We start from the raw sequence: 14,834 nt of genomic DNA, 5'->3' as shown, positions 1-14,834 counted from the left end.
GTATAAGGGCAGACTAGATGGACCACGAGGTCTTTTTCTGCCGTCAGACTTCTATGTTTCTATGTTTCTAGAACACTTAATGATTGTCATAGGGGTCAAATAAGCAATGAATAATGATGATGATGATGATGACAACAACAAAAATTAATAATAATAAAAATAAATATTAATATTAATAATAAATTAATAATAAATTAATAATAATAATAATAATAAGAAGAAGAAGAAGAAGAAGAAGAAAAGAAGAAGAAAAGAAGAAGAAGAAGAAGAAGAAGAAGAAGAAGAAGAAGAAGAAGAAGAAGAAGAAGAAGAAGAAGCAGCAGCAGCAGCAGCAGCAGCAGCAAACGGGGTGAAGGAGTCTTAACCTCAAAAGGAGGTCAGGATACAAGAGCCCCGACACCCGAAGCACCAAGAAATCAAGAAATAAGCCACCCAGGATGAAGAAAAACGGGTGGAGTTTCTGCCCAGCCGTGAGAAGGAGCGCTTGAGCTCTTTCCCTTCAAGTCCCCGGGTGGAGTCGAGTCCTATCGCGCCGTCTCCCGAGAGACTAGAATGCGAAACATTTCGCGTCACAAGGCACCCATAAGAATGCCGGTTCTCCAAGCAGCCCTCGCCGTTTTAAAGGGGCCGCCTGAGGTGCAGTGAGAGAGAGATTTGGCGCGCAGATTATGGAAGGATTTTCTCAGACCTCACAGAAAAATCGGGATGGCGGCGACGATCCAGGTGCTGGTCGAGCCTCTAATGCTCCGTATAGTCGGTGTCCTAGAGAAATACGCGAGGAAGTCACTGAAAAAAAGAGTATGGTAGGGTGGGAAAGGGGGCGTTTTCAGCGTGCCGCCCCTCAGGGACTGACTTGGCCGCAGACTGCAAGAAGCTAGGAACACGCGAGTGTTTAGTGTCACGTGCGCAAAGAAGACCAGCCATCTCCCAAAGGAGTTGTGTTCGGCTAATGAGTGCACGTCAGCAGATGAGGGTTTTCGGGGTTGAGGTGGGGTTTAGCGCAAACGGTCTTTCTCTGAACGTTTTTTAAAGTCTAGTCACGCAGGGGTAGGCAAAGTTGACTCTTCTATATCTTGGGGACTTCAACTCCCAGAATTCCTGAGCTTGCAAGATTGGCTCAGGAATTCTGGGAGTTGAAGTCCACAAGTCATGGAAGAGCCAACTTTGCCTACCCTTGGCTCTTTGGGATTTTAGATTTTTAACTGGTCCATTTTAATTTTGGTTTTTATCATGCTGTGTTTTTGTATTTATTCCTATGTTGTAAGTCGCCCTGAATTTTCAGAGAAGGGTGGCCTAGAAATCCAATCAATCAATCAATTAATATACTGCAAGCTTAAGTCGAGCTGTATGAATCTTCTTGCAAGTGACGGCTCGTTTTACATATTACGTCCTTGTCCCTTTTTAAATGGGAACTGAAAGTGGTGTTCTTGCGGCCTTCTAATTTTAGTCCCGCAGCAACAACTCTGGGGAATAAGAATTTCAGAGTCCTGAAAATTGGAAGGGATGTGGAATAAGCAATGTGTGTGGTTGGTATCAGCCGCACAATCTGTCATGGGTGTTCCTTGATACACCCATATAACACCAACACTCAGCGCACTGCATCAGCTACCAATTGGTCTCCGGTCACAATTCAAGGTGTTGGTTATTACTTATAAAGCCCTACACGGCTTAGGACCAGCCTATCTATGAGACCGTCTCCTGCCATATACCCCCCAGAGACCAATCAGATCACAGGGAATTGGCCTCCTCTAGGTCCCCTTGAGTAAACAATGCAAGTTGATTGGCCCACGAGGAAGACTATTCTCTGGGGCTGCCCCGACCTATGGAACCAACTACCCCCCCCCATGTCCGCACTACTCCCACCCTACTATCCTTCCGAAAGATTGTGAAAGAGGTAGACAGAGCAGCCAGACACTTATTTGTTGATCCCATCCTTCATGTTGTCTGCAGCTATTGAGCAGAAGAATCATAGATGATCCTTAAGTGTTTATCTCCCTTTCACTCATTTTAATCTCAAAGCTGTCCAAGAATAAAAGTATAAAATCTGTAAGATTTCTTGCCCCACATCTAGAAAAGAATCTGGCAATTGCACTGATTTAAAACTATGGTAAGGAACAAAGACAGAAATAGGGATCGGCAAGGGACTCAGCCAATTTCACCCTAGTTTAGTTTTCTGCAAACATTTGGGCAGAAAACATTTGGGCAAACATTTGGGTGAAATCAAGGCCCAAGGAGACTGGATCAAGTTACCCAATAAACACTCTGGTTAAGTGGAGATTTGAATCTATGGCTCCCTGATCCAAGCTCAGAACCACCGAATTCGGTAATTTCCTTCTCTTTTTACATCTTCCCAAGGCTAAATTCCAAGAATAGGCTTTTCTCCTATAGTGTTATCATGGGAATGGCTGAGAAATTTTTGCTGTCAAAACTAGAGACACATTCATACATTTCATTCTTGCATTATCTGACTCAAAGGAGATTAGGATGGGAGATGAGATAATTTCTGTCAGTGAGATATATACCTCATACATGGAATCTGTCTCTTGTATTTATATCGTATACTTGTCTAATCCTGTGGGTTTAAACCAATTTGAATCTTACTTTATGTGATTCAAAATCTAATTTTTATGTTCAACATGCAGCTTCCATAGATACATAATGTGGTTAATGAATCTCACTGGTATCTCACTGTAAAAGTATAGTTTCTGTAGTTAAATACAATCACTATACATTTTAGATTTTTTGCTAACATAGTTTATTCATGATGTATCAGCTATGTGGCATGTGTGGAATAAGACGGTGACAGTATCTAATCTGTCATCCACCACTGTTGATAGAAGGGAATATGTGTGTCAAAATCATAAAAGATGCTGGGTATAATATTACAATCCAAGGCTTGCCCCACCGTCTTGTAGATTTTGACCATCCTTTCTTCCCTACCCCAAATGCCTCTGTTGTCATCCTTTTTTACAAACAATATGTTATTGTCTAAGTCAGGGGTCTCCAACATGGGCAACTTTAAGATTTGTGGCTGAGGAATTCTGGGAGTTGAAGTCCACAAGTCTTAAAATTGCCGAGATTGGAGACCCCTGCCTAAGTTACATTTGTATTTCAAAGGAAGAAACATAGGCCTAGCAGATACTTTTTTTTAAAAAAAGCAATCCATAGTTGGGCATGCCCCACACATTCCCACCCCATTTTTTAAAAAATTGTAGTAAAAATGGTAGACTGAGTGATAATGCTTCATCCTTGGAAAATTTCCTCCAAATCCTTTACTGAAATAGCAGAACATTGGGAGACTTGCATAAATTAAAGGTATGAAATACCTACTGCTTTTTTACGTTAACATCTACAGAGTTGAAATATTTTTTTTCTCTCCTTTATCATTTTTATAAACAATTGAAGACAGTGAACATACATACCGTGTTTCCCCGAAAGTAAGACAGTGTCTTATTTTCTTTTTACCCCCAAAAGCCCCACTACGTCTTACTTTCGGGGTATGTCTTACATTGGAAAAAAATTGAAAGGGTCGCGTTCCCGAAGGCATCTCCCCAGAGTCCAGAAGGGCAGCCGCGGGACAGGAGCCTCGTGAGCCCTTTTCCAAGTTCAACCTCAGGGCTCCAAGCGGCGTGCACGCGTGGAGCCACAGACGCGTGTCGGGGAAGCGTGTGTCTGGAGGGGAGGAGCCGCTCTGCGCAGTTGGGCAGCCCCACCTGCCTGCCGGAAAGGAGGCGGGCGAAGGAGGGCGGAGCTCCGGCCGCTCGCCTTGGAGCTGGTCGGCCTCGCTGGCTGCTTGCAGCCGAGCCTCGGCAGGACTCGGTTGCTGGGATGAGCGCCTTCGCTGCAAGCCACCGCCCGCTCGGCTCGCTTCGGACCAGCGCCGTCCTTCGTTTTGCCAAGCCGGGGAAGAGGTGGTGGCGCCGCGGCGAGGCGAAGGCGAGGGGCGCGCCGGGAGCTTGGAAGCGATGTCATCGGGCTCCCCCCCGGCAATACCCCCGTGTTTCCCCGAAAGTAAGACATATGTCTTACTTTCGGGGTACGGCTTATATTAGCCGACCCCCCTGAAACCCCCGATATGTCTTACAATCGGGGGTGTCTTACTATCGGGGAAACAGGGTAATACTTCTTCCTTTTATTTCCCCCGTAACAAACATCCTGTGAGTGATTGATGGAATAATTCCCTTCATAGCTTTGTGATTTTTGAAAGAAAATAGTTTGGTTCAAATCCATATGATTTGTCATGATTTTTAAGTCCCATTTTAAGCCTCAGTCAAGGTAATGACTGATCCCACAGAGATTTCCTTGGATATAGATGAGATTGAACTAAGACTGGAGATATCCAGAATCAAATCCTGAACATGAAATTTGCTGGATGAGTTTGGGCCAATCTTTCATCCTAAACTGTCATTCAGAGTTATGAAAATATTGTGTGGGAAAAGAACCATATATCTTGACCTTTAAAGAGAGGTCAATTTTTTATTTTATCAAATGAATATTCTTAATTTCCCACCTATGATTTTCTCTAGCTGGAATGGGGATCGTAGCATTGCCTTTCAGTTTATAATTCAAAACCCAGTAAATTCATCCGTATATTTATAATAAATGTCTGTATTTACCAGATAGCAAAGATACTGGGAAAGGAAGTTCAACTTCTGAAGCTGATGATTCTAAAAAGTAAGTGGGCCAATCTTTTTTATTTGTAGTTCAGAGTATTGCAAAAAAAAAAAAATGAATATCCTCTCAAATCCATCCAATAAAATTCATTGATAATAAATGTAGGCTAAAAGTCAGAAAGTACAGTACTGTAATTTTCTTGTGCTATTAACTTATGGCATTAGTTGCCAAAGATGTCGCAATTGGAAAACTTAAAGCAACAAGATGAATGAGGTATTAACCGCTCCAAACTTGACTGTAAAAAATATGACTTCAGTAACCGAGTTATTAAAGCGTGGAACTCATTACCGGACTCCATAGTGTCATCCCCAAACCCCCAACACTTTACCCTTGGATTATCCACGGTTGACCTATCCAGATTCCTAAGAGGTCAGTAAGGGGCGAGTACAAGTGCACTAGAGTGCCTTCCGTCCCCTGTCCTATTGCTCTCCTATATCTACTATACCTTTCTTCTATTCCTATATCTCTTCTATTCTTTCATTGATATGTTCCATTCCTATAACTTCTCTTCTCTTCTTTCTTAGATATATTTTACTATGAGTATATCTTCTATAGCCTTCATCATGTATTTTACTATGTGTATACCCACTAAAACCCTCATTGTGTATTGGACAAAATCAATCAATCAATAAAATAAAATAAATAAATAAATAAATAGTGTTATGGAAACTAATAGAAATCTCTCCCAGCTGCAAGTAGCCACCTAAATGCAAACACAACTGTCCCATTTGAACTGCTTGTCCCACAAAATTATCTGGAGAAAAATCCAGATAGCTCCCTTGATCTTTCAATAATCTACTAGAGTTAATTGAACCTTAGTACCAACCATTCACATTTAGACTCTCAGTCTATGCACAAGAGAATCATTGCTATAATTTCAATAGGAAGTTGCCAGCTTTAGCAAGAGAAGTCATATAAAATCCTACACTTTTGAATTAGCGTTCTCCTGAAAAGCTGGTAAATGTCTCAGTAAAGTTATCTTCATTGGTCCCCAGTGTTGCCATTATAGCAATACCTTCCCTTTAAACTAAATTCAATTTATTTTCAACACAGTGCACCGGAAGATAGTATGACAATTCCAGAGCAGGAGATTAGAAAGATGGAGTTGCATGAGATTACGGAAGAGTCACAAGTAGCTACAGGTGTTGTATTACCACTGTTTTTGAAGCACAAGTTTTTGTTTGTTTATATGTATCTTAAAGTATATACCTTTATGTTAATCATGCTTGTATGAACAGGTTCAGAAGATCACCCAGGAGGAGTTACAAGTGCAATTCCCATACCTTCAGCTAGGTAATAATAACAAAACCTGCTTGTGTTAGTTATGACTATGAATGGAATTCATAGATAGGGAGATAGATAGATAGATAGATAGATAGATAGATAGATAGATAGATAGATAGATAGATAGATAGAGAGATAGAGAGATAGAGAGATAGAGAGATAGAGAGATAGAGATAGATAAATAGATAGAGAGAGAGAGAGAGAGAGAGAGAGAGAGACAGACAGACAGACAGACAGACAGACAGACAGACAGACAGACAGACAGACAGACAGACATGAGAGAGACAGGGAGAGAGAGAGTTGGCAAGTGCTGATTTGATCAGTAAGATTGGTCTTCCCCTTCTGGTGAATTGAGTAATTGGGAACACCAAGACCTATACAGATTACATATACAGACCAGATTATCTATACAGACTAAGACCTATACAGATTACTCTCTAGTTGCATTAAGATGAGTAGATCAGATTTATTCTGGTAGCAGCATAGGTAGTCCTCAAATTATGACTACAATTGAGCTCAAAATTTCTGTTGTTAAGTGAATTTTACAACCTTTCTTGCCACAGTTGTTAAGTGAATGACTACCATCATTAAGTTAGTAACACAGGTGTTAAGTGAATCTGGTTCCCCCATTGACTTTGCTCATCAGGTCACAAAAGATGATCACGTGACCTGGGGACACTGCAATCATAATAAATATGAACTAGTTGCCAAGCATTTGAATTTTGATCACATGACTATGGGAATGCTGCACAGGTCGTTAAGTGTGAAAAATGAGCATAAGTCATTTTTTTCAGGGCCATTATAACTTGAATTTTACAATGAATATTAACATGCAGAAGCGATTTTTTTTTCTTGTGTAACATATTCCCATTTTTATTATTTATCCATGCAAACAATGGCTCTTGATCTCTAGTCAAGTGGAACATTTTAAATTCATCAGAATAAAATTAAGAAAGTATTTTTTGTTATTTTCACCTTATTGTTAGTAACAGGAACCTATGATTGCCAGTAGTTTCATTTTCTCTGCAGTTCTATATATCGTATAAAATCTTCTGGAGCCAATAGATCTATATTAGGATTTCTATGGAACTACATACAGTTTAGGCATGCCCATAATTAAGTACAGCAAAAGGATATGAAATAGTAAGCAATATAAATTAAAAATATAAGAAAAATGAATGGAAGTAATAGCTAATAGTAATATTTACCCATACCATTCATTACACCTCTCCTACCCAATTAGCCCATACAAATAATCCTTCTACCTGATACATACACCAATTCCATAAATAACTATTAAAATATTAGTTCTAGCTTTCCTCATTCTGGCTAAAAGACCTCAACTTTGTTTATATATATCATATATATCATATTATATATATCTCCAGGACCGCCTTCTGCCGCACGAATCCCAGTGACCGATTAGGTCCCACAGAGTTGGCCTTCTCCGGGTCCCGTCGACTAAACAATGTCATTTGGCGGGTCCCAGGGGAAGAGTCTTCTCTGTGGTGGCCCCGACCCTCTGGAACCAGCTCCCCCCTGAGATTAGAACTGCCCCCACCCTCCTTGCCTTCCGCAAACTCCTTAAAACCCACCTCTGCCGTCAGGCATGGGGGAACTGAAATATCTTCCCCAGAGCTATACTGTTTATGTATGGTATGTTGTGTGCATGTTTTTTAAATTATGGGTTTTTAGCTTTCTAATTATTGAATTTGTATTCTGTTGCTGTTGTGAGCTGCCCGGAGTCTGCTGAGAGGGGCGGCATACAAATTAAATAAATAAATAAATAAATAAATAAACAAACAAATAAACAAACAAATAAACAAACAAGATTCAATATGGTGGAAAATTCAAAAATATATTTTTGCTGATCTAATATCTTGGGTTCTTGCAGTAATTGCTTATTTTGCTTTCAATAATTCATCATTCTGTTTCTTGAAGGTCTTCGGAAGAAATCAAAGTAGGAGAGATTAGTGGTAGTCCAGATATAATACCAGATAGAGCTGCTTCAGAGAGAAAAATTGAGTTGTCTTCCCCAAGTGCCACAGAGACATCAACACCAAGCACAGGTATTCTGTCTTAATTTCATTGTAGAAGTTCTATAAGTTAAGGGAGAGAGTAAGGAATTTCAGAGCCATCACACTAGTCATAAAGAAAATTTTTAAGTGTGGTTGCATGAATCTTTCTATTTTATTTATTTTATTTATTGATTTTGTCCAATACACAATGAGGGTTTTAGTGGGTATACACATAGTAAAATACATAATGAAAGTTATAGAGGATATACTCATAGTAAAATATATCTAAGAAAGAATAGAAGAGAAGATATAGGAATAAAACATATCAATGAAAGAATAGAAGAAGAGATATAGGAATAGAAGAAATCCAATCTAATGTAATGAAACTCCAATCTAATGTTCTCCAGATGTCGTGGGAATATAGTTTCCAGAATTTTCAACCAGCATTACAAAAGTGCTCTAATCCCAATGCATTTGACCCTTCAGGAAGTTCATCAATTATAGGTTCCAAAATTAGGTAGTCATCAAACTTGCTGACTATAATATTTCTAGAAATTTGCCTTATGTTATTATGTTAATTTGGCAGAATAAAATCTTCAGCCATTGCATTCAATCCTACATAATGCAAAAAATTTTGGACTATGTGGTAGAAATCCAAATCAAATACACTGCTCAAAAAAAATAAAGGGAACACTCAAAGAACACATCCTAGATCTGAATGAATGAAATATTGTCATTGAATACTTTGTTCTGTAAAAAATTGAATGTGCACAACAGCATGTGAAATTGATTATCAATCAGTGTTGCTTCCTAAGTGGACAATTTGATTCCACAGAGGTTTAATTTACTTGGGGTTATATTATGTTGTTTAAGTGTTCACTTTATTTTTTTGAGCAGTATATATCTGTATCACAAAATTATATTAATATTGATCTTAAGAAGAACTAACAGTAATAACACTAGCACTTAGACTTATATATTGCTTCATAGTGTTCTACAGAAATCTCCAACCTTTTGTACCTCAGGCACCACCAAATTCATAATTTTAAACCTCGCTGACCACTGGGAGGAGGAGGAGGCTCAGCTGTCTTTTGGGCCTACCCATCTATTTCTGCGAGGCCTCTGGGTGGGAGGCCTGAGAGAAAGTGCCTGTACAAAAACACTTCTTATGTGTTCCTTCTCTGAAGAAGCTTGGCCAATTTAAGTGAAGGAAAATGAAGATGGGCAGACTGACAGAGGCTTGAATGGCCTGTGGTGGGGCTGGAAATGGGGGGGAAATGCCATGGGGGGTGGCACATGCAATGTGCAACTTTGCAGGTGTTGCAACATGCAAAAAGGAATGCAACCCTCATCAGCTGGCTACAAGACAAACGTTCATTCTTGGCCACATTTGAGATTTCAAACTGCAATGGATAGCAACACTAGTGTTGACCTGGGTTCTGTCCACTAACAGGTGGCCAAGCTAACTGGCTGAAGGACCATCATGTCCCTGGAAGTCAAAGCACTGAAGCGCTAGTGGCATGGGAACTTCGGCTGGGCTCCTTGAGAGAAATGCAAAGATTTCTCTGTGGGTCACCAAAATGTTCTTACGGACCACCAGTGGTCAGCGGATCACTAATTGCTGACTACTGCTCTAAGTGATATACAGAGTCAGCATATTGCTCCCATCAATATGGGTTCTTATTTTACAGATATCAAAAGGATGCAAGGCTGCATCAGCCTTGAGGCACTCTTTTTTAAAAAAAATATATTTTTATTGGTTTTGCACATAAGAATTACATAAACAAACATAAAACAGTGCACAGTGCATGTGCCCATCACCCAACTGACAATACCACCACCACCACCACCAATAGCGGGGGGTTCAAATATTTACTAATTTATATTCTTTATTTTCTTAGCTCTACTTTGCATTTGCTATTATTAAAAGAGCGATGGGAGTTTATTTTTCACCTTTTCGTCACAAATTCTACTCAGCATATAATCTTTCACCTTATTCCATCGTACCACCAGCTTCTCCAATTTATTTTCGTCAAAGTTGTTTAGTCTTATTTCCATAATTTCAAAGTGAATATGATCTACCATGTACCAGTACCAATTCTGTAATGTCCATTTTATAGACTCTTTCCAACCCAATGCCACTACCGCTTGAGCGCTTTCCAATACTGTACTGCAGTCTTTATTTCTTTGAAGTCTCTTAATTCTCTTTGTTTAATTAATATCGCTATTTATTTTGTAATTATCCACTTAATATCAAACTCCTGGCAGTAAGCAGAGTTGGCCTGCAATACTGCATTCTAAACACCATCACCAGGATAAATAACCTTCCTTATTGATGCTGGATTCTCATGTTAACTTGGCAATATACAATGAAAAAATATAACTGGACTAATCTCTTAGCTGAATGAGTACCGAAATGATGGCATGAAAATGAAATTCAGCAGAGTTATTTTAGAACACATTTCTGTTTTTATGGATGTACCCTAAAATCTATGTGCAATCAAGTTCTTCCTTCAAAACAACGCTTGTAGGGATTTTTGACAGAGCCTGTTTGTCTTGCAGGAGGGAGGGGAAGACAGCTATAATAAACAGCGGAGTCAAATCTGATTCCATTTGAAGTATCTGATAAGGAAGAGGGAGGATAAATTTCATTAAAACAACAGAAGCCCAGATTGGTTCTCGTTGCTATTACACTTGGCATAGGATCTTTTCAAAAGCAGTGGAATTATTCCTGTTTAATCTGTTGGTCTCTATCTTGATCCAAATCAGCTACAACAATAGTAAACATTATAATGCTTTAAAGACTTAATGTGAATTATACATGCTATTTCAATGCAACAAAACTACAACATGTTGTTATCCTGTTGCAGATGAAGCTAAGAATTGCCTGACAGTGGATGCTACATTTTAATGATAATTGTCTGGATTCATAATTTATCACAAAAATATCTGCGTTTGAAATAAAGGAAAATACTTGTAGCTTGGGTTTTAGATTTTGGCAGTGGTTTGCTCTCCAGGTTTCCTTCAATTTTGTTTCTGAACATTTTATTACAAGACTAGGTAACATCATCAGCAGGATTTTCTTGTCCTAGAATACAGACTGCCAAAATACTTCAGTTTAATTGTATTATCGATTGGTTTTACAGAATTTATGCCTAATCACCCTAATCCTAAAAGGCCCTGGATATCATACAGCATCAAACAAACAATGAATGAAAAAAGTATAAAAATATAAAACACATAAGGTGCCTCACCCCTAGTCCTACTGAAATTCAGTAGCAAACCGACCAAACATTGCTTCTGTAATTTGGGGCCGTGCTTGTTTGTTGGTTAATTGTTTCTTTGTTTTGCAGTGAGGATATTAAGGATGGAATATTACTAGCTGCCTCCAAGAGCGTCTTTTATTATTATTATCCCATTCCCACTTAATTCCCATAGAAACAAGCTGAACTCCTTAGACCAGGGATGTCAAATTCGATTCCACTGAGGACCGTATCAGGGTAGTGTTTGACCTCATGTGTGTGGAGGGGGTGGTGGCAGGGCGAATGTGGCCAGCTCAGTGTCACTCATGTTTGTGCCTGTGTTGGCCTGAGTGCTCTGCCAAGCTCTGTTTTCAGCTGTGATGGCCTCCTGCAATCCTTTGCCAGTGAAAATGGAGCTTTTATTGGCAGAGGCACCATGGGCCGGTCCTTCGCCGTTTCCAGGGTGGCCCCAGGGGCCAGATCTAAGCACCCCACAGACCAGATCTGGACCCCGGGCCTTGAGCTTGGCATCCCTGCTTTGGACCAAAGCATTGTCTGATAATCTCAGGCATAATCCTTCCAGGCTCATTGATGCATCTGCTGACCTCTTGAAAATTTGGAGTCCGAGCCAGAGATTATCTGTTGACCACCTTCAGATATTTAGTTGACTTTTCTGCAAAGACAGGAAGGTCTGGGTAGCCGCAAGATGTTCAAGAGTTGGGCTAGAAACCATTAAAGGGGTCTCAAGATAAATGAACTATAGGAAGATATTTATATTTAAACTCTTCACAGCCAGTACAGAACAAAATTTGGTTTCCATGTGAATGATGCAATTGTTTTATTAACAGGAAAAACCAAGAGCTTTCCAAAGATATTGGGAGGGGTTCGGAGAGAAAGTGAAATCAGCAGGTGAGTATTTAAGATGAGTTGCTGTCCAAAAGAAAGTTAGATTTTGTCACTATTAAGTAACAATGTTCCACACTTTAACGATGTTGCTGTCTGTACATTCCTCTCTTCCAAATGATGGTTGGAAAAAGTTGGAAATAACTTACAATCCTTCTAAATTGTGCTTTAAACAATTAGTGTGATTATAGAAGTCTCTTTTTCATCCAGGCAGCTAACAGATGCATTAGCTTATATAATTCATAGAAATTCAAGGTACTGTATTTGTAAGGCTCCAGGAGGTTAGTGAAAGGCTGGACTACATTGTGTGGGTCTAATGATGTATACACATGGGCATTTGCTGGGACATGAGAATAAAATTCAACATTAGCATGTTGACCTTGTGCCTCAAATTCCACAACATCTATACTTGAGTCAGACCTCAGGATTCAATAGATAATGGTAGCATTTGTCAGATGATACAATTTGTGCATGTGGCATCATTGTATTTTACTGTGAGTTTCCTTGCTTTCCAACTGAGGTTTGTTCTAGCTGGTTTGTTTAATTTTTTAAACTTTGCTATGGCTACAGTTTTGTGTTCACCGCTGAATTAATTTTTCATGATTGATGTATTTCTTTTCTTTTTCACATTGATACGTTTATCAACTTGCTTCTTGGAAGAGTTCGATAACAAATAAGAGTAATTGTGATCAGATAAATATCTCTCAGAATAAGAAAGTTTCTATTTTAGCCCACTTAATTAAGAATTATACTAGATCTTCGCATAGAATGCTACTTTATCTGCTGGTAAATTGCTTCCAGTATTGTGTTTTTCTATTGTTTAAAAGCAGTGAGCACCATCATTTTGGGGCATGATGCATTAGAGTTTATTTGAAGATAATTTGATTGCATGGTATCTTGTATCTGCTGAAAGGGAAATATTGGACACCATTGCTGATATGCCTCAAAGACCCTTAGAAATATCTGTCTCAATGCAGACAGATGCAAGTTGGCTTCATGACCACATCTTCAAGAGAAAGTGTAAGTAACAAGCTTATTGTAATGCTGGAAATACAGTATATATAATTAAAGATGTTTTCATTGTCTTGAGGAAGGAAAAACTGCTATCTGTTTAGCTGGAGGTGCTCTGCGATTCTTTTCCATAGCCTTTGCTATATGATATGTTTTGTTACAAATAGTAGACTATTTGAATCTGGTATCTTTGGCATACAAGAACATGTTTTACCAATCATTAGTAGTTCTTCCTGAAAGTACAGTTAGCTGTGTACCATAGGCAGGAAATGAATTTGAATCCAGTATCTCTTGTTAAGTACAATCTGTAATTCTGAAATTTATCACACTATATATTTAAATTTTGGAAATTTATGAAAGTAATGGTATATTTTATCATTGTCTAAATATCCCTAGAGTACTTCAGTTTGTTCCTTTGGGATATAGACCATTGCAGGCTTGTTGGAAAGTCCTGTTGCTCTAAAATTTGGGAGATGGATTCTTAAAGATAAAAGAATAGGAAATAACATTGCTAATTCTTAAATAACTTCATGGATTGCCACCATACTGGTTCTGATTGCTATATATTTTCCTAGAAAGCCACATGTAACTTTGGAATTTAAAGTTCAGAAGAATATTCCACTTACACTCAGATTTGTCCAACTGCTAAAGGCCTTTTATTTTAAAATTCGTAGAGCTCAGGTTAATGAAGGCCATAGAATAGCCTTCTGAATTGTGGCACCCTGTAGAATATTTTTCTCTGGGAAGATCTGGCATTGAATCTGGTTGCTGTGGCTGGTCTTACCCAAAATTGTGCGCTGGTATTGTTTTGGTATCCTAATTGTACTTTTTCATTTAAAAAAAATATTTTTGCTTCAAAAAAATGAATGGTTAAACTTTATTGGGAAGGTGAAACGCATAACATTATTAAATCTTTTAGATAAGAATGAATTAACAGAATTTAAAACAAGTGTCTAGGCTCATGGCTATCCTGCTTTTACTTTATAAACTATGGTTTAGACCACTGGTTTTCACACTTGGCAAGTTCGTGTTCATTTCAACTGCCAGCAAGGAAGTTGAAGTCCAGATAATATGTGGTGACCCAAATTTAAAAATACAGTCTAGAATCCTTTTGGTCAACTTGATACTAAATTCTGCTGCCTTTCTTGCTACCAAGTGACATCCAGTTCTAGCACTGGTAATATTTGGAAGGAGTATTTAAAATATATATAGTTTTCATTTCATACTTTTCTTTTTTAATGTTTTCTTTCTGGCTCCACCTTCTTTTTAAATTTTGCATTCCTCTAATCATCCAAAAGCTAAAGTGGAAAGCTGGAGTAGCATTTTCTGAATTAGAAATAGCAAGGTTTAAGTTCCGAGAATATTTTTCCTACTCTTGTGTATATTTTTCAAGGAAAATACACAGAAAACCAAAACATTTCTGTTCCTTGTCAGGCTGAAAGATGACATAGATAAGATGGTGACAAAAACAACCAGTGAAATGGATGTGGTTTAATTTAAACTGAAGGATGAAGTAAAATAAGTGTACAGTGTTCCCTCGATTTTCGCGGGGGATGCGTTCCGAGACTGACCACGAAAGTCGAATTTCCGCAAAGTAGAGATGCGGAAGTAAATACACTATTTTTGGCTATGAACAGTATCACAAGCCTTCCCTTAACACTTTAAACCCCTAAAGTGCAATTTCCCATTCCCTTAGCAACCA

The 14,834-nt window shown here is 38.7% G+C and overlaps 1 protein-coding gene across 2 annotated transcripts in view; it reads left to right on the top strand.

Annotated features, from left to right (window-relative positions):
• Positions 1–472: 472 nt before the first annotated feature.
• Positions 473–14,834, top strand: part of ERICH6 (glutamate rich 6) — a 36,556-nt gene continuing 22,194 nt past the window's right edge. For both annotated transcript variants that reach the window (XM_070753435.1, XM_070753434.1), the window contains exons 1-7: positions 473–723; positions 4,620–4,674; positions 5,728–5,816; positions 5,913–5,967; positions 7,900–8,027; positions 12,067–12,127; positions 13,035–13,141. In XM_070753435.1, the coding sequence (XP_070609536.1) occupies positions 669–723; positions 4,620–4,674; positions 5,728–5,816; positions 5,913–5,967; positions 7,900–8,027; positions 12,067–12,127; positions 13,035–13,141 (550 nt within the window). In that variant the 5' untranslated portion in view covers positions 473–668. The remainder of the gene's footprint in view (positions 724–4,619; positions 4,675–5,727; positions 5,817–5,912; positions 5,968–7,899; positions 8,028–12,066; positions 12,128–13,034; positions 13,142–14,834) is intronic.

This window comes from Erythrolamprus reginae, chromosome 5 (genome assembly GCF_031021105.1).
Source record: "Erythrolamprus reginae isolate rEryReg1 chromosome 5, rEryReg1.hap1, whole genome shotgun sequence".
Taxonomy (NCBI): domain Eukaryota; kingdom Metazoa; phylum Chordata; class Lepidosauria; order Squamata; family Dipsadidae; genus Erythrolamprus; species Erythrolamprus reginae.
This window is presented reverse-complemented; position numbering and strand designations above follow the sequence as displayed.